Source organism: Carcharhinus amblyrhynchos, chromosome 1, assembly GCF_965287045.1.
Source record: "Carcharhinus amblyrhynchos chromosome 1, sCarAmb.v2.hapA, whole genome shotgun sequence".
NCBI classification, from domain to species: domain Eukaryota; kingdom Metazoa; phylum Chordata; class Chondrichthyes; order Carcharhiniformes; family Carcharhinidae; genus Carcharhinus; species Carcharhinus amblyrhynchos.
The window spans coordinates 136777878-136803067 of NC_137324.1; the positions used below are offsets into that span (position 1 = coordinate 136777878).

The 25190-nt window shown below is 41.1% G+C and overlaps 1 protein-coding gene across 3 annotated transcripts in view; it reads left to right on the forward strand.

Moving 5' to 3' along the window:
• slc10a7 (solute carrier family 10 member 7) overlaps positions 1-16446 on the forward strand; it is a 363006-nt gene extending 346560 nt beyond the window's left edge. For 2 of the 3 annotated variants that reach the window (XM_080193159.1, XM_080193182.1), the window contains 2 exons: positions 8243-8388; positions 14628-16446. In XM_080193159.1, coding sequence (XP_080049285.1) covers positions 8243-8388; positions 14628-14666 — 185 coding nt within the window. In that variant the 3' untranslated portion in view covers positions 14667-16446. Of the gene's footprint in view, positions 1-8242; positions 8440-14627 lie in introns of all 3 variants that reach the window. The other variant, XM_080193167.1, reaches the window with a different exon arrangement.
• Positions 16447-25190: the final 8744 nt, after the last annotated feature.

The following is a 25190-nucleotide window of genomic DNA, read 5'->3' on the forward strand; positions in this document are numbered from 1 at the left end:
TTGAGAGTAAGAATAGGAGGATTAGGTAGATGAATGTCTGGCTTGAGAGCTGATGCAGGGGGCAGGGATTTAGATTTTTGGATCATTGGGATATTTTCTGGGGAAGGGTTACATTTGAACTGGAAGGAGACTAATATCCTGGTGGGGAGATTTGCTAGAGCCACTCAGGAAGGTTTAAACTAGTTTGGCAGGGGGGTAGGATCCAAAGCAGTAGGGAGACAGAAGAGAAGTTTGAGGACAACACTGAAGTTAAAGAGAGCATATTAATTAGTAAAGGCAGTGTCAGTAATTGCAGAACCAGACAGATCAGGTAGAAGCAAGACAGAGAGCAAGGAAAGTCCCATTTAAACTGCATTTATTTCAATGCAACAGGCCTGACGGGCAAGACAAATGAACTCAGGGCATTGATGAGTACGTGGGAATGTGATATTATAGCAATTACTAAAACATAGCTAAGGGAGGGGTAGGACTAGCAGCTTAATGTTCCGGGGTACAGATGCTATAGGAAAGATAGAACAGGAGATAAGAGAGGAGGGAGTGTTGCACTTTAGATGAGGGAAAGCATCACGGCTATACTGAGAGGGGATATATCCAATGGTTCAGCACTGGGTCTATATGGGTAGAACTGAGAAATAAGAAGGGGGGAATCACTTTGATAGGGTTGTTCTATAGGCCCCCAAAAAGTTAGCGGGAAATTGAGGAACAAATATGTAAGGGGATTACAGATAGCTCCAAGGGGGTAGGGGGTAATAGTCGGAGATTTTGACTGAATTTTGACTGAAAGCCATAGTATTAGAGGGTTGGATGGAGAGAAATTTGTTGAATGTATTCAGGAAGAATTTCTCATTCAGTATGTGGATGGCCCAACTGGAAAGGGGCCAAAACTTGACCTCCTTGTGGGAATTAAGGAAGGGCAGGTGATCGAAGCGTTAGTGAGGGATCACTTTGGGACCAGTGACCATAATTCCATTAGTTTTAATATAGCTATGGGAGAATGATAGGTCTGTCTCAAAAGTTATTATTCTAAATTGAGCAAGACTAATTTTGATGGTATCAGGCATGAACTTTCAAAAGTTAATTGGGGGAGTCTGTGGGAAGGAAAAGGGACATCTGGTAAGTGGCATGTTTTCAAAAGTGCATTAACCAGGGTTCAAGGTAAAAACATTCCTCTTAGCGTGAAGAGCAAGACTGGCAGAAGTCAGAAACCCTGGATGACTCAGGATATTGAGGCTGTGGTCAAGAAGAAGAAAGAGGCGCATGACGTGCATAGGCAGCTGAGATCAAGTGAATCTCTTGAAGAGTATAGGGGGTGTAGGAGTAGAGTTAAGAGAGAAATCAGGAGAGCAAAAAGGGGACACAAATTTTTTTTGTCAGATAAGGCAAAGGAGAATCCAAAGAGCTTCTACAAATACATAAAGGGAAAAGAGTAACAAGGAAGAGAAAAGCATGGATGTTAGGGAACTTGGGGAAATAAATATTGATGTCTTGAGGAGTATACATATTACAGTGAAGGAGGTGCTGGAAGTCTTAAAGCGCATCAAGGTAGATAAATCTGAGGAACCTGATGAGGTATATCGCAGGACATTGTAGGAGGCTAGGGAGGAAATTACAGGTCCCCTAGCCGAGATATTTGAATCATCGATAGTCACAGGTGAGGTGCCTGAAGATTGGAGAGCGGCAAATGTTGTGCCTTTGTTTAAAAAGGGCCTCTGGGAAAAGCCTGGGAACTACAGGCCAGTGAGCCTCACATCTGTGGTGGGTAAATTGTTGGAAGGTATTTTGAGAGACAGGATCTACAGGCATTTCGAGACACAAGGACAGTCAGCATGGTTTTGTGAGTGGAATATCATGTCTCACAAATTTAATTGAGTTTTTTGAAGGGGTAATCAAGAAGGTGGATGAGGGCGGTGAAATTGATGTTGTCTGCATGGACTTTAGCAAAACCTTTGACAAGGTACCACATGGTAGGTTGTTGCATAAAGTTAAATGTGATGGGATCCAGGGTGAGGCATCTAAATGGATACAAAATTGGCTTCTTGACAGAAGCCAGAGGGTGGTTGTAGAGAGTTGTTTTTCAAACTGGAGGCCTGTGACCAGTGGTGTGCCTTAGGGATCAGTGCTGGACCCACTGTTACTTATCATTTATGTTAATAATTTGGATGAGAATGTAGGAGGCATGGTTAGTATGTTTACAGATGACACCAAGATCGATGGCATGGTGGACAGTGAGGAAGGTTATCTCCAATTGCAGCAGGATCCTGATCAATTGGGCCAGTGAGCTGACGAATGGCAGCTGGAGTTTAATTTAGACAAATGCGAGGTAATGCATTTTGGTAGATGGAACCAGGGCAGGACTTACTTAGTTAGTGGTAGGGCGTTGGGGAGAGTTACAGAACAAAGAGATCTAGGGATACATGTTCATAGTTCCTTGAAAGTTGGACAGTGTGGTGAAGAAGGCATTCGGCATGCTTGGTTTCATTGGTCAGAACGTTGAATACAGGAGTTGGGATGTCTCATTAAAGTTGTACAATTCTGGTCACTCTGTTATAGAAAGGATATTATTAAGAGAAATATTATACTCTGTTATAGAAAGGATATTATTAAGAAAGAGTGTAGAAAACATTTACTAGGATGCTACCAGGACTAGGTGGATTTAGTTATAAGGAGAGGCTGAATAGACTGGGACTTTTTTCTTTGGAGCATAGGGGTCTGAGGGGTGACCTTATAGACGTCTATAAAATAATGTGGGGCATAGATAAGGTAGATAGTAAATATCTTTTCCCAAAGGTAGGAGAGTTTAAAACTAGAGAACGTAGGTTTAAGGTGAGGAGGAGAGATACAAAAGTGTCCAGCGGAGAAATTTTTTCACACGCAGGGTGGTGAGTGTATGGAACAAGCTGCTAGAAGTAGTAGTAGAGGTGGGTACAATTTTGTCTTTTAAAAAGCATTTAGATAGTTACATGGGTATGATGGGTATAGAGGGCTATGGGCCAAATGCGGGCTACTGGGATTACCTTAGGGGTTTTAAAAAAAGGGTGACATGGACAAGTTGGGCCAAAGGGCCTGTTTCCATGCTGTAAACCTTTATGACTCTATGACTGTAGTGACAGTGGTATATTGGCTGTGACAGAGCTATGGGGGAAGCGTCATGTGTCTTCCACTTATGCATCTGTGAAGTGCATCTAAGATCTAATTCCAATGACAAAAGCAACACTGTGGACACGAGGATCATTGTCAGCTTTTCCTCTCCAGTAAAAGATGTATCCAAGTCCTTGTGCCTTCAGATGCCTCCCTCCAGGAAGGCAAGGCTTATTGAGGGAGTTTCAATTTGGATTTTTAATAGCTAACACAATAAAGTTGTAATTCTTCTTTGCAGACACTTGAAATTATCCATAAGTGTTTGAACATCAAAGTTGCAGCATTTAAACATTTTTCTTTGCTTAAAAGTTGCTGATCCTGCTGGTTGCAGTTCTCCGGCCAGGAGAAAGTGGGGCACGTATTTTTAGGAACACCTTCTCCAGACCCTTCCCTATTTGAGGTGAGCAGAAGGTATCCTGAAAAGACTGCTCAATCGCAGATGCTACCAACCAAGAACTGTTTTACTCTAACATAGGCATCTAAACAACTTTCAGGCATCTGACTTCTAAGCACAGTATCTTAACAAGGCCTCCTAAGCTCTTAGCCATTTTCTTGTTGCCAGTCCTCCGTTGCCATAGGACTTGGCAAATGAAACTTGGTAGAAGTTTGCACCTGACTTCATTTAACATGAGGACCTTGGGGTTGCATCAAAATCTATACAATACTGATGGGTTGGTGGTCAAATTTGGATGACATGTCAAACCATGCTTACTTGAGTCCACCTTGCCAGTGTAGCCATTTGTTGCTCATGAGACACCAACTTTTCCTTTGCCTGATCTTCCATTGATCTTTTGGACTGTACTTTGTCTGATATGTACCCCCAATTTTAGCACCAAAGGCAGACCAACCAGGAGGAAACATGTCCTAATGGCATTGCTTAAGGAATCATCCCTTCAAGGAGTGTACAAGGCAATTCACCTTGACAAGATGGTGATTCATGGAGAAGAGTTGTATTATAATACAAAAGTAATACTAACATTGCCTATTATTTGGCCAATAGAAATTAGGACTACTGCTAATGTTTTTTAAAATACATTATGAAAGTGGTTAGCACTGCTGTGTCACAACGCCAAGGAACCAAGTTCAATTCCAGCCTCAGGTGACTGCACATTCTCCCCATGTCTGCATGGGTTTCCTCCAGATGTTCCAGTTTTCTCCCACAGTTCAAGGATGTGCAAGTTAGGTTGATTGGCCATGCTAAATTGCCCCTTAGTGTTAAGGAGATTAGCAGGGTAAATACATGGGGTTACGGGGATAAGGCCTGGGTGGGATTGTTATCAGTGGAGTCTCATTAGGCCGAATGGCCTCTTTCTGTACTGTAGGGTTTCTATGACCCTAAATTAATGCATTGATTGCCAGTAATCCCAAGAACTGAATCTACACTACTGATTCTGCAAAGATAAGACAAGCCACTTCCCTTGTGCCACTCCTTGGACACAGATTTCTAACCTATTATTCCATAATAGCATGCATGAGTGGAGCAGTAAATAAAAATGCATCCATTTCTTGGAGACAAACATGCACCACCCATTTCCAAAAGGTGCAAATTACATGCTTCTTCATCTTTCTTGATAAAGCATTTTTTTAATTCCTATTATTTCCATCTCCCCCCTTCTTTCATTATTTAGTTTTTGATTAAATCACGTAGCTCACGCACTAATTATATGGTTATTTTTGTAAATAAGTTGCACACATTTGACAATTAATCAGAATAACCCCTGTTAACAATTTTGTATTCCATGGGAATTAAAAGGAATCCAAAACTGTACTTTTCTTACAGCAGTTAAGTTTTTGCATCCAATTCTCCACTGACCTCAAAGAAAGCTGTCCACATAGATTTGGTGATCACTATGACATGGATTTTATCTTTCCTGGTGTTCATTTCATTGCGACTCCCAACTATAGTGTAATTTAACATGTAGCAAATGTAATGACATCAGGCAGATAAACAGCAAATCAAAGAATTTTCACTGACAGCAAGCTAGAAAGTAAAAAGTACTAATTGTCCTTCACTTTATAATCATTTTACTAAGTGTGAAATAAAGATTGGGACTTGCACATGGGAATAAAGTTGAAGCTTAAATATCATTTCTTTTTAAAGTTAATCTTAACCTATGGAATTTATCACACTGAAGGAATTTGACATTCTATAAATATAAAATTGGTTTTTCAGGACTGGAGAGATATGCAATAGTAATTGTGAAGAAATATGCCATTAAAATCGTAGTCACATCTTATTCAAAAAAGCATAATATTTCTAAAGATTTTACTGGAAAATTAAAACTAATGACATAGAAAAAAATGAAAGTTCACATCAGTTCAAATGCTTTCTAAGGTTTCTATCTGTGGGGACTTCAGCAGCGCATTCTGCAGGGACAACATCCCCTAGGTTTCTGGCACTCGAGGATTCTATTGATTTCAGAGTATTAAAGGCAGATGCTGACAGGTCCATCTTCATAACATGCACAAAGTTACAGCCATTTTGTTTTTATTCTGCTTTGCTTCAGTTCATACTTTGAATGGTGTTAAATTATCAGTTTGTGTGCTGTTGCAGCACGATATTTAAATTGACCTTCCTAGTTCGATAGTCTGTTTTCAATAGATTGTACAGTTCTGTAGTCTTTTTAAAATCAATTTCCCACATTTGAGACATTATACCTGAAAGTAAGATTGTCGTAATTATTGCTGCATCATTTACAGTAAAAAGGAATAGTATAAATTGATAGGTTTTCACTCGCAGAGTAATGGGAATAAAATGTTAACAGCAAGGAATAGAAAAATAAATTACCACTCGGTGTTTACTTTGTCTTCTCACAGAATGTGATGTTCAGGCAAAAGATTGCCAGCGGATGTCCTTTGAAAGTGGCCCTCATGGAATATCCTGCATTGTCAGCTTCTGTTCAGTGACTTTTAGAAGAGCAAACCATGCATGACATAGAAATATTACATGTTGTGCATTAGTGATTTCCCAAGTGCTTGCATTGGATAGTAATGTGCTGAGAAAGTACTCTATATCAGTCCACACTCGGTACTTGTCTGATGGTAAAAATGTCCTTGCTAGAAATTACATTAGCAATGAAAAATCCATTTAAAGTACATACTTTCCACCTGGTTTACAGACAGTGTATTGTAGTTCTGAAACATTTGATTAATCTTTTATAAACATTTGCAGTGTGTGGCAGCTCAGTGGCCTTGTAAATGCACAGATAGTGTACTAGCTTACTTGACCATATGTCATCATGAAAGCTCATTGAGACTCTGTCAAAGGAAGTGCCACAGTATCAGAGTACTGACATGTTAATATATATTCATTACTGTTGAAATCTGATCACCATAGTCTTCAACTTGTGTACTATCTTAAAGTTGCCTTTAGCATGTAACTAATAAGGTCTGTAAGTTTCACTGATTGAAATATAGTACGTCCATGATTTTATGATTATCATGTTATGTTTTGATATGATTTGCTTTCCTGTGTATTTGCAATATCATCTATGCTACTTGATGTCCATGTCTTGAATCTAACTTGCCATTTGTTCAGTGAATTCAAAGCATACAATGAGGAATGAAAGTTAGTAAATCTTGTGGTGAGCCACAAGAAAGGAGCATACATGGGGCGTATTTCAAAATATATGAATTTGTGACTTGAAATGGAAGTTAAATAAATCACACTTTACTGTTTATAAATTGTATTTTATCATTCAAATTAAATATTTTTCTAAGTCTTCCCAGTAAATCGATGGTATGATGTACTTTTTAACTGTTACTAAAACTCTACTATCAAAGACCATTGCTTTGCCTGCAGTATTCTGCACATATATCATAGTCTTCAAAAAATCACCCACGAAGTCCTAAAGCTGTTTGCAGTAGCTGTGAAATTGTTAATAGAGACCTCAGGGTAGATTTTCGAGTGACCACTTCCATCAGTTGCCGAGTGAGCAGAATGAGTCTAATGGAAGTGGTGTGAGGCTGGTACGTTATATGATTGGGCCTTGTTAGCATTTGATCAGAGAGCTGCTAACCCTTTTGGAGCAGCTTGCCAGTTGGTGGGAACAGGATATCCAGTTGCTTCAGCACAGTTCCCAGCTGATTCAGATATACTGAAGGGAAGGGAAGCAAGTTGGGTGGCACGGTAGCACAGTGGTTAGCACTGCTGTTTCACAGCTCCAGGGTCCCAGGTTTGATTCCTGACTCGGGTCACTGTCTGTGTGGAGTTTGCACATTCTCCTCGTGTCTGCGTGGGTTTCCTCCGGGTACTCTGGTTTCCTCACACAGTCCAAAGATGTGCAGGCTAGGTTGATTGGCCACGCTAAGAAATTGCCCCTTAGTGTCCAGGGATGCGCAGGTTAGAGAGTTTAGTGGGTGTAATATGTCGGGATATGGGGGTAGAGCCTGGGTGGGATTGTGTTCGGTGCAGACTTGATGGGCCGAAGGGCCTCTTTCTGCATTGCAGGTTTCTATGATTCAATCTCAAGGAAGAGCTTGGAATTTCAGGCATAGGAGGGGAGAGGGCATTTTTTTTCAGGGACCATGAATACTGCTCTGATTCAAAAATATTTGTTCACAAACCCCTTAAAAAAGGTTTTTGAGCAGTTGGTGGCAGCTCATTTCAGGAGTGTTATTTACACTGCTCAATGCCAAATACCAATTGGTGGAGTTTATGCAACACACCCTGACCGACTGATACTTTCAAGATCTTGTTGTCATCATACAGCCTCATTTTACAAGGATTGTGAGGCTGCTGCCTTTCTCTGGTCAGGACTAGGGTCGCCAATTTCAAGTCTACATTTAAATGACACAAATGGACGTCAGTAGGAAAGCATAGTCGGCACTGTGCTGCCATTTTGTTTGCATTGCCATTGTTTTTCTCTCAGATAGGGGAATGAAAATTACCTCCTATCTCTCATCTTCACATAGTCAATGTAAAATGAGGCTGTATGATGACAACAATCTTGATACACCATTAAAGAACCAGTTGGTCATGGTATGTTGCACAAGCTCCAGCCTTGGACTAAGAACCTGAAATTTGCAAAATGTTTCAAAATATTACAAAAAAAAGTTGTATTTGTTAACTAACTTTCTTCGTATCTTTGTTTTCTATTAACAGGAATCCCATTGTTGAAGATAGTGTTTGCAGGTTATGAACATTTGTCCCTCATCTCTATTCCATTGCTTATCTACCATCCTACTCAGATTCTGCTAGGTGGCCTATTAGTTGGAACAGTGAAAAACTGGATGATCACTCGACAAAAAGTAAGGCCTAACAATCCAATTAAGTAATCTGAAACAATTAGAACCATTTTGGTGAGATTATCAGGAATTTTTTTGAGGAAAACTGCTGTAAATATTTGCCTTCTTTTGAATTGTTTTACATTCTTCCTTTTCAGATGGTCTGAATACTCTTTTACTTTGTTTTATGTAACATACCCCAATTCTAATTCCTTTCTGTTTCCTTCAAAGTTTCACAAATTTCATGGGAATGTGTTTCTTAATTTTAGCACAATCAGCAAGAGGAACAGCCTGGAATATGAATCAAAGCAACCCGAATGAGAAGTTTAAGCCATAGCCAATAAAAAAGCAAAAGCCCAAAAAGATTGCAATATTGGAGACGGAGGATATTTAATCAGTGACACACCATTTCCAATCAGAAGTGGGCACCTCTTACTCTTTCATGTCAGGAGCTTGCTCCAATACGATTCAAATTATGATTCAAGATGCCGACAATGTTCATGAGGGACAAAATATATTTACTGACAGATCCTGTCATCAGCTGCCAATGTAGGAAGTACAGGCAAGCTATAAAAGAGCCTTCTGAAAAATCAAGGAGGCTGTGCATAATAGGCACAACATTTCTAATCACTCTATCAAAACTTTGTCCCATTTCTTGCTGCAACCTGTCATCATGGGCCTTGGGGTTCATACTTAGAATCAGGAACACAATCTGGTGATCACATTGCACACACATCCTAGCGGATGGTTGAGGATGTGAGAGCCGGATCCCTGGCCATTCAGAGGACTGCTGGGGACCAGGCCACGGCTGAACCGCACGCACACTGCTGATGAGACTCTAAATGTGATCACAATAAGCCTGCTTGACACACAGTAAAATTAGGGGAATGTGTGGCAGAGATGCCAGAGATCATGCACAGCTTTTCGTGGGTGAGGAGTCCATGCTAACCATGAGTTCTACCATGTCCTCAGCATGTCAATGCGTGGCTTCCTTCGTGCTTGGGTGGCACGATAGCACAGTGGTTAACACTTCTGCTTCACAGCTCCAGGGTCCTGTGTCCGATTCCCAGCTCGGGTCACTGTCTGTGTGGAGTTTGCACGTTCTCCTCGCATCTGCATGGGTTTCCTCCGAGTACTCCGGTTTCCTCCCACAGTCCAAAGAGGTGCGGGTTAGGTTGATTGGCCATACTAAGAAATTGCCCCTTAGTGTCTAGGGATGCGTTGCCCTTAGTGTCCAGGGATGCGTAGGTTAGAGGGATTAGTGGGTATAATGTATAGGGATATGGGGATAGGGCCTGGGTGGGATTGTGTTCAGTGTAGACTCGATGGGCCGGAGGGCCTCTTTCTGCACTGTAGGGTTCTGTAGTTCTGTGGTTCATGGTTGGCGAGTGCCACAGAAAACCAAGTCCAACATAAAACCCATTTGTGCTCTGACCTACATGGGCTGCATACATGCCTAGGCAAGACGAGGCGAGGCACTTTGCCCTCTCTCCAGGTGCCCCTTCTCAGGGAGATGCAGTCACCCACAGAGAGGGAACAGGAATATGTGCCTGCTGCCCCCAGGAATTTTATCTCAGAATGCCACCAGGGTTAGCAGCTATTGTCTCCAACAGGCAAGTCCAACAAAAATGCCCTTGCAGCAGTGCAAGAGACTCCAGTAGACTGGAGTCTTAAGGCCTTGGACTTCCAGAGATGTGGTCATCACCAGTCATCAAAGCCTACAGGGTGACATACTGTGCAGACTGTCTCCACCTCTACTGCTGATGCCGGGGCTGCACCAAAGTGTAGTGATTGTAAGAGAAAGCTTTGAGTTTTTTGAGAGCACAAAGATGATATGAGCATTACTAGTACCTCTCGTGGTTGACATGCAGTGATAACTACAAAGGATTATGGAATATTTTCTTTACTAGGGAGGAAGTGATATCTGTTTGTGTTCAGCCTTTATTGAATGTTCATGTTTGTATCTTGTTTTCCACTTGCCGCTCTGGAGCCACAAGTAGTATTGTACCATTGTTCTACTGTGTTGTGAGAACGTCTCATAGATGTTATTAACCTTGTCACCCAGGGTCCAGCAGTTAACCTGGGCCGGATCCTCAGGTAGCTCTGGGACCTTTGAATTGTGCAAAATATATGAGTCGTGAGATCTCCCTGGAAAATGAGCACAGACTTGCATGATTTTTGCCTTCTAGCGCATACCAGTTACACATTCAAAGAGTAAAAGTCTTGTGATTCATATATGCTGCTGGCTGGTCCCAGGGAGCTCCAATGGGCATGATACAATCGATGACCTCTTGCACACTATGGAAGTGAGTGATGGCCCTGAAGCCCTTACTGAGTGAGTGTCTTCATTGGTGGAGCAGTTAATGAATTCATTCACATGAAAGAAAAGGGCATCGATCACCTGTGGAACTCTGGAAATCACTTCTGGTGAAAAACATGAGCACTACAGTCACCTTGAGGCCCATGTCGCTGCCAGGAATCCACATATCTCTGTGATTGCTTTAGTGGACATCCTCAGCTATCTCTGGCATTGCCCCTTAGACTTTTGCACATAGTTCTTGTCCTGAAGACATGGTGATATTGCAAATGCTCATCTTCTACAATGCCTTCCTTAGATCCCTGCCTCCTGACCAGCCGCACTCTGTGGTGCTCCCTGTTGCTGAATTTTCAGCCTCAGTGGCAGCCTTCTTTTGTCACATTCTCTCCTCCTGCTCCCAGGTTGCAAGAATACCCCCTCACCCAAGTGGCCCCCTCCCCACTTGGACTTGGATTCCTGGCAACTTCGCAATCAATTTACAGGAATGGACAGCAACAGAATAATAATCACCCTCCACCTGAAACTTGTCACCCTCCCTCTGTTACCTTTGAATTTGAGCCCATCACCCTTTACCCTCTGTACGTTACTGTGTGCTTTCCTTCTGCTACCCTTGGCCTACCCACCATCACTTTTGACCCTGTGGCATTGATGGTGAACATACCATCTCTGTCCCTTGATTCTACGCCCCCCCCCCCAATCTTGGATTTTCTTCCTCTGATTCTAGACTCTGTCTCCCTATTTCCCTTGATGTGCCTTTGCAATCCCTCGACTCTGCTTCTAAGATATTCCATTATCCCTACTTTTGACTAGATCTGCTCTCATACTGCATTGACCCGTCCCTATCCCCCCTGTTATTGTGGATCCATGAAGACAGCTCACTCTTGTCCTCACCAAGGACCTGACATTGGACAGTCGAGTAATTATACTTTGGACTCCTCATTTCACATTTCTTTACTGATTGCTCCCTCCCGATACACTCAATACACCAGGTCCTTTATGTTGCACACTTCCATGCCCCTGACTACCTTTTGTCCCCCTTCACAGCCCAATCCAATTCCACAACACCCGCACTCACCTCACTCCTGTTTCGACTTGCCCTCTCCTGACCTTCCATCAAAACTCTAACTCTTCTGCTTTCCTCCTCTGTCACAGATTTCAACAAAAACAACCATTCGCCTTGGTCAAAATGAACAACTTAATTTTAAAATCATAGAATCCCTACAGTGCAGAAGAGGCCATTTGGCCCACTGAGTCTGCACTAATGCTTTGACAGGACATCTTTGACAGGCCCTCTCTCCATCCTAACCCCGTTAAGCCACACATTTACCATGGCTAATCCATCTGACATACACATCTTTGGACACTAAGGAGCAATTTAACATGGCCAATCCACCTAACCTACACATCTTTTAAGATAATGGGTATTTGCGGCATGCAGATGTATTGAAAACGGAAAGCCGCCAACAGGCAAGGTGAAGCCAGACCTGCTGCTGCAACGCTGCTGTCTTAATCTCTGCATCCCAATCTGCCATTGGGAGATCAAGACTTTGGCTGCCACCTGTTCAAGTCACCTGCACACCATGTTTCCTGTTTTCACAGGCTCCATTAAATACTGCCCTAGAAGTGACAAAGAACTACTCATAGGACAATAAGCTTGTTCACATTTTCTATCCATAATTGTGAGACGAATGCCGGAAGACTCTCTCCAGATATGGCCACAATCATCAATTCTTAAAATGATTTGGGCATAATTGAGATCTGAAAAATATCAGTGAGAACAAAAATATTTGGCATGGGAAAGTAAACCAAGTTTATTGGAAGCAGCTTTAGCAATTGAGTAGTTTCAGGAGTTTTGTTTGACATCAAGAGCAAATAATGAACTCAAAAAAGTTTGGTTACATTTGGGAGACATGAAAAAACTATGTTTAAAGAATTGAAACATGCACAGGAGTGTTGTAACGTTAAAACTAACTGGATTAGTATTTTTATGATTCTGTGAGTATTTGATTTGATTATGTGATATAGTAGTGAAATCCATGCTATGTAATCTCTCTTGGATTCCATCAACTATCTAAATTCAAACATACATTGAAATAATTATGCCTTAGTTTCCAAAGCACGCTGTTATACAATCTTTAATTTATCAAGGAACTTCTCCATCCAAGGTTCTCTAATTCCTAACATTTGAATATTTAAGAAAAGAAGGTACAGTTAACACAGGAACACAGGATGCCTCTCTAAGCACTTTGCAGCCATGTTAGATACTTTTGGATCACAGTCACTGTTGGAATATATTTGACTCTTGCTCCCTTATGCTTAACACCAACATCTTAATCTTAGACTAGTCCAAAGAGTTGGGTAGCTACATATGCACAGCCAGGTAAAACTGCTGAAATCTTATGTCTTTTGCCAATAGCCAATGCGAATAAGATTTGACTTTTATTCTGAATGTAGCCTAGAAAGCTTATTTTTATCATGCATAAAAGCAAATTACTGTGGATGCTGGAATCTAAAACAAAAGCAGAAAATGCTGGAAAATCTCTGCAGGTCTGACAGGATCTGTGGAGAAAGAACAGAATTAACATTTCAAGCTTGGGTGACTTTTGTCAGAGCTGTATAGGAAGCTTTGATCAAAACTCATAACTGTGCTGCAGCAGTGCTAAGTGGGTGGAGCATGAGGGGGGCAGGGCTATGACAGACACAGGGGTAGGGAAGGAGTTCTGCAAAGGGGTGATACTTTGCAAAGGGAGGGAGCTCTGCAGGGGGTTTGAATGGCAGTGGGGATTTTTAAGGGGGTTCATCAGCATGGGGATGGGTTTGAAAGGAAGTTGATATGCAAAAGGAGTGATCAGCGGGGTGGGTGGACACTGGCACACTGAGTGATCAGCAGGGGAGACAAGCACAGGGAATGATCTGTGGAGGAGACTAACACCAGGAATGATTGGTGGGGAGTTGGTTCTGGCACAGTGAGCAATCAGCAGGGGGAGAGACTGGCACAAGGAGCAATCGGTGGGGAGTTGGGGAGACCAGCAAAGGGGGAGGCTCAGGAGCTGGGGCCACGATGGGGATGATGACAGGGGACCCATTGCGAAGGTCCCATTGTCGGCAGCCCGTGATGGGGTTACACTGCCGCCAGTGATGGGGTTGGCCAAGTGATAGGCAGTCTCCCAGCTCAGTAGGAGATTGGGGCATCTGCACAATGGCGCCCCAAGCAGTCTGCAGCCACTTCACAGCAAGCTTAGGCTCCTCCTCCCCCAACCCCCTCGTCTAAACAACTCTGAAACTCTCTCATTTTCTCACTCATGTGGAACTTTGAATTTTTTTCATAAGATTGCATCCTTAGACTTTCATCAAAATTCCCCCAAACCTTTTTATAAGGTAAAACAAAGTAAGGAACAAGTTAGAAAATCCGTGACTTCAATATCATTGCTTTTGTTGAATAAAAGGAAGTTTGAAGTAATTGGGGGCGATTTTCCAGATATGTTCATGGTGGACCCAAATCCCATTATGGACACAAACTCTCGCAGGAGAGCCAGGGAGATCTCAAAGCCATCAGTGAGGGGAGGGTTTCACTATGTTCTAGCTTCTTGAACATCCCTAATTTTCATCTCTCTACCATTGGAAGCCATGCCTTCAGTTCCCTAGGTCCTAATCTTGAATTTCCCTTCCCCAAATAGCTCTGCCTCTCTATCTCTCCACCATCGTCAAAACCTACTCTCTGACCAAGCTTTTGGTCATGTGGTCTAACATCCCTTAATGTGGCTCACCATCTAATTATCTTCCATAGCCCTCCTGTGAAGGTCCTTGGAGTACTAGGTTATGGGCAAGTTGTTCAAAATTAAAAAAATACCACTGTGGCTGACTAGTATTTCTGTTGTGAAATATACACCATGCTGATTTCCTGTTTGGTTCAAAATGAAATAAATAATATATTTTTCTTTCACAGGCTCTGAAGCTCACAAGACAGACAAAGATACCTGTATAACATCAATTGAATCTGTTATTTCGTATGAATGTATATATGCCAAACAATGAAAAGTACATGTGAAGCCACAGCAAATGTTTCAAATGATGATTTAGGTTTAAAATTTTGCAAATGTATCTACTTTATTTTGAAGATGTTCATGATAAAGTGCCTTAAGAGTAAAACTGATTTTTAGTTTGATTTTTCTCCTTGTGTAAGAACTATTAGTTGAATAAGAGCAAAACACTGAAACAAATTATTCTAGTGTATGAGTATTTTTTCCTTAAAAAGTACTTAACTAAATCAATATATGGGGTAATTAACAAATAGTACATCCACCTTTTTAAAATGTGTTCAGCTGTCAAAAACAGGGTTTATTTCACATTTCTGAACGATTTTTAAAATTAAACAAATGCTACTTTGGTACCCCCTTCCCCAGGCTTTACATATAATGTTATAACATTAGCTGTCCTCATTTTATGTTAAATTCACAAAGCTTTTGCTTTTTGTCCCATGAGGATTTCCCATAGTATGTCTAAGTGCTGTTGTGGTGGGTAAAGGGCAGAAATTAACTGTTAGTGTCTGGTCCCATTAAAACCATAATGCTTGACATTAATTGAATTGAGGAATAGTGGCTATTTTTAAATAGTTTCTTGCCATATTGAGGATAGGCAAGACAACTGATAGAATTGCCTCCAATCAGATTGGATCTGTACCTTTCAGTCAGTCAAACTGTCATATTCGGATGAGGCAAAATTAAATTCTGAATAGACATAATTGTTGAACAGTTATTGAATGTGAGAAAAATAAATATTTCATTCAATGTTGTAACCTACAGCCAACTATTTGGTGGAAGCTGTTTTTTGAATGTATGACTATAATTCTATATTCTATAATAATATAACTGAAATCAAATTCAATGAATCAAATTGTGGATGGATGAGTTACAGTAATTTGTAGCTGCACACTGCCCAATACCAATTCCTTTGTTATCAATAATTAGAAAGTACCCAAAATTATATTCCATTTTATGTTACCAAACTCGTATCCTATGAGGACCTGCATAATTTTATATTACAAGCATTTATTTTGACATGGTGTGCCATTTGTACAACTGGTAAAGGCTAATATTTTTTATTTTTATATATATTTTCTATATTATATATGTATAGGTGCATGTATGTACACACATGCAAAAATAGAATGCTTTGGTCTCAGAACTCTAATTACATTTATTTGACCTCCAAAGACACAACATATGATTAAAATAGACTCTCAGTTAAATTACTAATTTGTATCCATTATAAATTCTGATGTAGTTCCTTTGGACAGTAGTGTGTTCATTTGCTAAATGCAGTATAGTTTTTTTTTCACGATTCCACCATAAAGTTTGATGCATGAACTTTGAAATAATGGGATCATTAGTAACATTCATTTAGTAATACAACCATGTAAAGAACTCTTACTTGCAGCAGGCTTTGTTCATATTTAGGTCTTTGGTTATCTGCTTTGTATTCGTTGTTCTTTACGGGGCTTCTTTCACACCATGTATTTGTTTCTTTAGATTTTTATTTTCTTCTGGACAAAATAAGATCAAGTTGAAGTATCTGAGTCTTTTAGAGTAATGCAAGATTTTGAACATTATCGGTTGTGGGCCATTATTATGGAAATGTTTTAGCCAGAACAAATGTCTAGATGCACACTATTGCTGGGACCAGTTTATTTTGTGTTCAGTTTACAAGTGTATTAATTTCTAGTTGTAGTTTTTATTTTTGCAAGGTTCATCAATAAATAGTCATGATGTACATATTCCTACTTTGTATTTCTTTTTGATGAGATTAACTAAAACATTCTTGAATTTTTTAGCATGCTTTGGAACCCTAACGTGCGAACCAAATGGGTTCATAAGCCCACACTTGCCGAGAGTCAGACCATGAGTTATTTTCCTAGGCTATTAAGCACGGCAAACAGGCTCACAATGCTGCTGATGCAATCACAGAGCTAGCAGTTCTGGAGCTTCGAAAGCCCCACCAGCATAGGTGGGCCCTGCCAAGGCAGGTAATTGACCAGTATGGCAGGATGGAGGTGCCTTGGAGGGATGAACATAATTCTTTCAGATGTGGAAAGTCATTTGGATTAGAATGGAAACTCCTCCAGTTGGATTGTTGGGATGTTTTCCCTCTTGCAATTCCCTCTTTGGAGCGCGGAGCCGCCAGTTCTGATGGGCCACTAAACTTTGCAGACAGGCCACCTCCATAGAACTCATTATAAGTGCGAGGTGATTCATTTTGGTAGGACAAGCTTGAATGTGGATTACAGGGTCAACGGCAGGATTCTGAGGAATAGAGAGATCTTGGGGTTCATATCCAGAGATCTCTGAAGGTTGCCACTCAAGTGGATAGAGCCGTGAAGAAGGCTTATAGTGTGTTAGCGTTTATTAAGAGCCGTGGAGTTATGCTGCAACTGTACCGGACCTTGGTGAGACCTCATTTGGAATATTGTGTGCAGTTCTGGTCACCTGACTATAAGAAGGATGTGGAAGCATTGGAGAGAGTGCAGAGGAGATTTACCAGGATGCTGTCTGGTTTGGAGGGTAGGTCTTTTGAGGAAAGATTGAGGGAGCTGGGGCTTTTTAGAGTGGAGGAGGATGAGAGGCGACTTAATAGAGGTTTATAAGATGATGAGGGGGATAAATAGAGTGGACGTGCAGAAACTATTTCCTTGGGTAGATATTGCTGTTACTAGGGGGCATAACTTTAAGGTTCATGGTGGGAGATATAGGAGGGATGTCCGAGGTAGATTCTTTATTCAGAAAGTGGTTGGGGTGTGGAATGCACTGCCTGCTGTGATAATGGAGTCGGACACTTCAGGAACTTTCAAGCGATTATTGGATAGGCACATGGAGCACACCAGAATTAAAGGGAGTGGGATAGCGTGATCTTGGGTTTGGACATAGCTCGGCACAACATCAAGGGTCAAAGGGCCTGTACTGTGCTGTACTGTTCTGTTTCTAACTAGTGGCTGCCTCACATGGCAGAGCGGGGAAATGCGGGCACGCAAAATCATCTCTAATTAGGGTTTTTACTTTACTTGTTCCCCTCCATAAAACAGGCAAATGATCCACTTCCAAGGTATCATCCGTCCTCAGCTGCAGAAGTGCATCAGAAGGCCATTCTCACACTGCTCCCCCATATTTTCCTGGGACTCTCCACTTCCTCTTGCAAAGAGGACTAGGAATATTTTTACTTTTGATGTTTTAGGTGAAATATATGTTTTTTTAGAATGCTACTGTTAAGTAATTTCAAGTTAATAGTTAATAAATTAGCCTTTGATTTCCATCATAAGTCTCTCACACACTCTCCCACCACCCTGCCACAAAACTTTAAACTATATTGAAATGTTTTGATTTGATTTGATTTCTTATTGTCACATGTATTAGCTTACAGTATTGTTCCTTGCATGCTACACAGAGCATACCATTCATAGAGAAGGAAACAAGTGCAGAACATAGTGTTACAGTCATCGTTAGGGTGTGAACAAAGAACAAAAACCGCCCGGGAAACAGGCCCTTCGGCCCAATGAGCCCGCGTCGCCATTTTAACATTACCAGTCCCCCCTCCACCCGTGACCCTTATCTATGCTTTGGCATTCCACATTGAGGGAAACTAATTTAGGGATAGATTATTACCTCCAATCAGCCTAATAGCACATCTTTGGGGTGTGGGAGGAAACCAGAGTACCCGGAGAAAACCCATACAAGCACCGGGAGAATGCACAAACTCCCACAGACACTGGCCCAAATCCATGTGATAGCCACTGAGCTGTTGTGTTGCCCAGCATCTGGTCCAGTTTAAGCACATACTAACGACATGAAGCACTAGGCCAATCTCGAACATCCAAGAGCAGCCCTAGTACGACCCATCGTGTGTATGCCCCTCGTTGGGCAACAAGGCGGACCAACTTAAAACCTGTGAATTAAAAGAGAAAAACATTAGTATGATTCCACATCCTTTTACATTACTAGGGACATCCCAATGCTAATGAACCTTATTTAAAACAATGTCCTATATCCTCCCATCTCCAACCCACTCATGCCTGTCTAAGTAACTCTTAAACAACTCCAGAGTGCCTGCCTCCACCACCTTACTTGGCAGAGCATTCCATACCCCCACTACCCTCAGTGTGAAAAACCTCCCTCTAATATCCGTGTTATACCTCTCCCCCTTCACCCTAAGCCCATGGCCCCTCGTACTGTGCGTCTCTAACATAGGAAATAGCTTACCTCTGTTTATCTATACCCTTCATAATCTTATATACCTCTATTAGATTCCCCCTCAGTCGCTGTCTTTCAAGGGAAAACAGCCCCAGTTTGCTCAATCTTTCCTCATAACCCAGTCCTTCCATACCAGTCAACGTCCTGGTAAACCTCCTCTGCACTCTCTCCAGAGTCTCCACGTCCTTCTGGTGGTAAGTATGGAGAAAGGTCAACTTTTAAAAAGCTTTCATTATAAATTGCTTAAAATATTTATTGCAAAAAACGTAGTTGAGTACAGAAGCAAAATGGTGCAAATGCTGGAAATCTGAAATAAAAACTGCAAATGCTAAAAATACTCAATAGGTCTGGAAGCATCTGAGAGAGAAAAGCAGGGTTAATGTTTCTGTGACCTTCACTGGAACTGAGCAAAATTAGAAATGTAATGTAAAAGGTTTTGAGCAGGTGAAAGGCTGGAGAATGAAAAGAAGAACGAAGGGATGCCTATGTTAGGATGGTGAGCAAGAGAGATTATATAACAAAAAGCAATGTGGTACAAAGCCAAAGGAGTGGTAATAGGACAAGAAGTAAGATGTGTGAGGATAAGTTGCAAAAGACATGATAGAAGCCATCCAAACTCAAAAAGATTAAAACGAAACAAGAGAAAAATCAAACTGTGGGATTAGATTAGGATCTAAAATTATTGCATTCAATGTTGAGTCAAGAGGCAGTGAAGTGTTCAGTAGAAAGATGAGGTATTCCTCGAGCTTGTGTCGAGCTTCTTTGGAACACTGTAGCAGGCTAAGGATAGAAAGGTCAGAGTGGAACCAAGATGAAGAATTAAAATAAAAGGCAATAAGAAGGTCAGTGTCATTTTGTGGACTGAACAGAGATATTCTGGAAAGTGGTCACCCAGCCTGCATTAGGTTTCCCCAATTTAAAAAAGACCCTATTGTGAACAATGAATGCAATATATTAAATTGAAAAAGTGCAAATTAGTCATCATTTCATTTGAAAGGAGTGAAAGAAATGTTTGAGTCCTTGAGTGAAAAGGGAGGAACTAAAAGAGCAGGTGATGCGGTGAATGTGGAAGGTAAGGACAAGAGGAACTATAATTGTGGCTTTGGGAGTGGCGGGGGAAGGGGTGAAAGCAAAGTATAAAATATGATGGTTAATTGAGTATATTTGTTGCAAAATATTAAAAACCTAATTTATCATTTCATGGGAGAAAAGGCAAATAGCAGAATTTTACATTCCCCTGCAGGCAGATTTACAGGCTTGGTGAACTGGGTCATAAAATTCCTTGGATGGCCTTCCCACCAGGCTCTGACCAACCCTCCCACCTCTCTGCACTTCTACAGTGGGACAGGCAAGACTTAGAATTACCTACCATTGCCCTAGTTGAGGCTCTTAAATGGCCAATTAATGACCAGTTCCTGCCTAGGCTCAATTTGCAGGCTGGTGGAAGGAATTTGGGGACAGGGATGAAGCTTAGAAAGTGACATTGCTCAAGCATCCAGTGGGAGAAGAGGTGTCTCTATCAACAGCTTCCTTTCAACACTGGGCTCCCACCACATGCACACACAATGTTTGCTCCTGTATGTGCTTCCTCACCCACTGACCGCTCCACGCTTCTTTGCCCACATTCTCCCTCCAGGGCTCAACTTCCCAACCTATGATCACCATACTTAACTGGTTCTGGACTTAATCTCTGGAGACTGCTTGCAGTCCCAGTCCAGTTGACTGCAGCTTCTGCACTGCAAGGACTCGAGAGCTGCCAGTCAATCTGAAGGCAGGACTTCTACCTGAGTGAGGGACAGAAGTCCCAAGCCCAGCTAATTAATGCTCTTCAAATTGTTAAATGGCTGCCAGTATATATGGAGTAAATTCGCTGCTCACTGTTCTGATTGCTGGAGGGAATTTTACCATCCTAAAAATCCGAGCCAAAGAAAAAGTAAAGAAATAAAATGTAAATTTTAAACTTAATTTGTAACTTTTAACAATTATATAATTAAAAGGGTACAAAAACAGAGAATGCTGGAAGATCTCAGCAGGTCTGCCCAGTTTTGGATACAAAATTGGCTTAGTCAAAGAAAACAAAGGGTAGCAGTGGAAGGGTGTGTTTCTGAATGGAGGGCTGTGACAAGTGGTGTTCCTCAGAGATCAGTGCTAGGACCTTTGCTGTTTGTAATATATATAAATGATTTGGAGGAAAATATAACTGGTTTGATTAATTAATAAGTTTGCGGACAACACAAAGGTTGATGGATTTGCAGATAGCAATGAGGACCATCAGAGGATACAGCAGGATATAGATCAATTGGAGACTTGGGCAGAGAGATGGCAGATGGAGTTTAATCCAGATCTATATGAGGTAATGCATTTTGGAAGATCTAACACAAATAGGAAATATACAGTAAATGGCAGAATCCTTAAGAGTATTGATAGGCAAAGGGATCTGGGTGTACAGGTACACAGATCACTGAAAGTGGCAATGCAGATGGAGAAGGTAGTCAGGAAGGCATACGGCATGCTTGCCTTCATCAGCCAGAATGTTGAATTTAAAAATTGGCAAGTCATGATGCAGCTTTATAGAACCTTAGTTAGGCTGCACTTGAAATATAGTATTCAATCCTGGTCTCCACACTACCAGAAGGATGTGGAGGCTTTGGAGAGGGTACAGAAAAGATTTACCAGGATGTTGCCTGGTATGGAGAGCATTAGCTATGAGGAGAAGTTGGAGAAACTTGGTTTGTTCTCACTGGAGCGAAGGAGGTTGAGGGGAGACCTGATAGAAGTCTACAAGGTTATGAGAAGCATGGACAGATTGGATAGTCAGGAGCTTTTTCCCAAGGTGGAAGAGTCAATAGGGGGCATAGGTTTAAGGTGCAAGGGGCAAGATTTAAAGGAGATGTACAAGGCAGATTTTTTACACGGAAAGTATAGTGGGTGTCAAGAACTTGTTGCCGGGGGAGGTGGTGGAAGCGGATACGGTAGTGACTTCTAAGGGGCATCTTGAAAAGTATATGAATAAGATGGGAATAGAGGGATATGGTCCCTGGAATAGTAGGGGGTTTTAGTTAAGTCGGGCAGATGGTCGGTGCAGTGTTGGAGGGCCGAAGGGCCTGTTCCTGTGCTGTAATTTTCTCTGTTCTTGTTCTTTGTCTGACAACATCTGTGAAGAGAGAATAAAACTAAGTTTTTGAGTCTGGATGACCCTCTGATGAAGGGTTCTCACAGATGCTGTCAGACCTGCTGAGATTTTCCAGTATTTTCCGTTTTTGTTTCAGATTCCAACGTCCGCAGTAATTTGTTTTTAATTACAAAGGGCATTTATGCTCAAATTTAACTCGAGTTGAATATGTAATCAATATGCAAATTCACCAATCATTAAATAATTGGAAAGCTATGGGTAAGAAGCTGCTTGTACAAAACAAATGACGAGTGGCATAAATAAACTCAAAATATTTGAGTATTTGCAACTGATGCCATAATCTCCTAATTCCTTGAAGTTGCTGGTTGATCTGCACATCAATAGTGACATGCACCACTAATACAAAGAAATTTTCCCAGCAAGATCTGACCCAGTGTATTTGATTTGTAGTTTGCATTTAGTGTTCATATCCAGAAAGACCTGGCGCTCTTCAAAGAATGACAAATTATTCAACGTTATTGAAAAAGGGTGCCAGCATTCTATGGAACAATTTATAGAGGACACCCAGGAATTCTTCCTATTTCCCACACGGCCAGACTGCCTTTTTCACACTCATGTTAATCAGCAGTAATGAAGTAGGAGAGACTGGATCAGCCTATAATTAGATTTTTTCCGTGTATTTTTGGAAGATTTTAACCTTAGTAAAACATCATTCATCTCAAATATTTCAGCTGTCCCAACCTGGTATTAATCAGCATCTTCAATTGCCCATGTCTTTTACTCCAATAACTTCTATATCATTCCAAGCATCTGAATCATCTTTTGAGCGAAGAACTGTCACACAAAAAATAATTGTTGGAAATGTTCTCTAAGTTAAGTAGAATCAATGGTTTGAGATTTGACAGGAGTTGGGTACCTGCTGAGTGCACAGAGCAACTGGAGTATTTTGTTTTCTGTTCTTTTTAAGATCTGTTTTATATTTGCTTTTTGCTCACTTATAATTCTATCCTCTTGTTCTCTCATCTAAATGACAAAGTAGATAGGAACAGAGAAGCAGGAGTCGGCCAGTTAGCTTCTCAAACCAATTCTGCTGTGGAGGTCTGTGACTTAATTCCATGGGTTCAATTTTTGAAGGGCATCAGGGTCAGTAACCAGTATGGCCAGAAATTCAGAATCGCTGTTCAGAAGGTTGGGGTCAAAATCTGCAATAGTTTTGGATTTTCAAAAGCAGAATGGAAGAGAGGGGATGGTAAATGTGACCATTAAATAGATCAACTTGTTTTTATATAGTGTTTTTTAAAATGTTCCAATGCACTTCATAGAGCATTATCAAAGAAAATTTGACCCTAAGCAATGTAAGGCAATATTAGGGCAGATGACCAAAAGTTTGACAAAGAGGTGGGTTTTAAGGAGCATCTGAAAGAAGGAAAAAGAAGCAAAGAGCTTAGGGCCTTGGCAGCTGAAGACAAGGTTAAATTATGGACGTGAGATCAGAATTGGAAAAGAACGTATATCCTCGAGGGTTGTTGATTAGAGAAAATTACACAGATAGGGAGGGACAAGACCATGGAGGGATTTAAAAACAAGAATGTGAATTTGAAAATTGAAAGGTTGCTTAACTGGGAACTCAGTAGTGATGGGTGAATGAGCCTTGGTGTGAGTGAGGATGAGAGCAGCAGAGTTTGGGATTTCCTTAAGTTATGAAGGGTGGAGGAGAATGGAAGATTGGCCAGAAATGGGTTGGGATAATCAAGTCATAAGGATATCAACAGCAGATGCAGGGGAGAAACTGAATGATGTTGCAGAGGTGGAAAAGGTGGTCTTATTTATCACGCACATTGGTACTTGACACATCAAATCCTGTCCATCTCTCCAAGGCACAGGTCATGCATGTGATGAAATATTCTCCACTTGTCTGGATGAGTACAATTCTAACAACACTCAAGAATCTCACCACCCAGGACAACGCAGCCTACTTAATCAGCACCCCAACCAATGTCATAAACATTTACTTTCTCTCCCACCAGCGCACAATGACAGCTCTGTGTACCTTTTATTGCACTGCAGTAACTCACCAAGGCTCCTTCAACAGCACCTTCCAAACTCGTGATCTCTACCACCTAAAAGAACAATGGTAGCAGACACTTGGGAATTGCACTACCTGCACTTCTCCTTCAAGACGCACACCATCCTGAACTGGAAAAATATCACTGTTTCTCCTCTGTTACTGGACCAAAATTCTGGAACTGCCTTTCTACAGAACTATGGATGGGACTGCAGCAGTTCATGAAGGCCAGCTCCTTCCATCAGCATCTTCTCAAGGACAGTTAGGCATAGGAATAAAAGCTGAATTGGCCAATGATTTTTACACCTTATGATTAAAAAAGATACAGTTCAGTTCCAACTGCAATAGAACTACTTTCTGAATTCAAAGGTTTTATTACCCTTAATTCAACATTACTTTTAGTTACATCAAAGATAACTACTGTGGAAAATATGTCAATAACATTGTCAGTTCATTTATATGTACACCAATGTGTTTATCTTAATTTTCTAAAGGCGTGTGAGAATACTAAAGGATGTTTTCTGCTTTTATATTTTTAATAATTTGATTACTTGTGTTTCTTTAATTTCAATAGTTAGATTTGTAACAGCAATTACCTGCATTAAACAGTTTTTCTTCCTGTCTTGTCCCAGTAGAACCTGTGGAACCTACAGGGGGTGGGTAAGAAAAGACTTACCTTAAATAGAGTCATTGAGATTTACAGCATGGAAACAGGCCCTTCGGCACAACCTGTCCATGCCTCCCAGTTTTTACCATTAAGCTAGTCCCAATTGCTTGCATTTGGCTCATACCCCTCTATACCAGTCTTGCCCATGGAACTGTCTAAATGCTTTTTAAAAGATAAAATTGTACCCGCCCCTACTGCTACTTCTGGCAGCTCACTCCAGACAGTCACCATCCTCTGTGTGAAAAAATTGCCCTCTTTTATATCTCCTTTCACCTTAAGCCTTTGCCCTCTAGTTTTAGACTCCCCTATGATTGGGAAAAGATGTTGACTATCTACTTTATCTATGCCCCTCATTATTTTATAAGCCTCTATAAGATCACCCCTAAGTCTCCTACACTCCAGGAGAA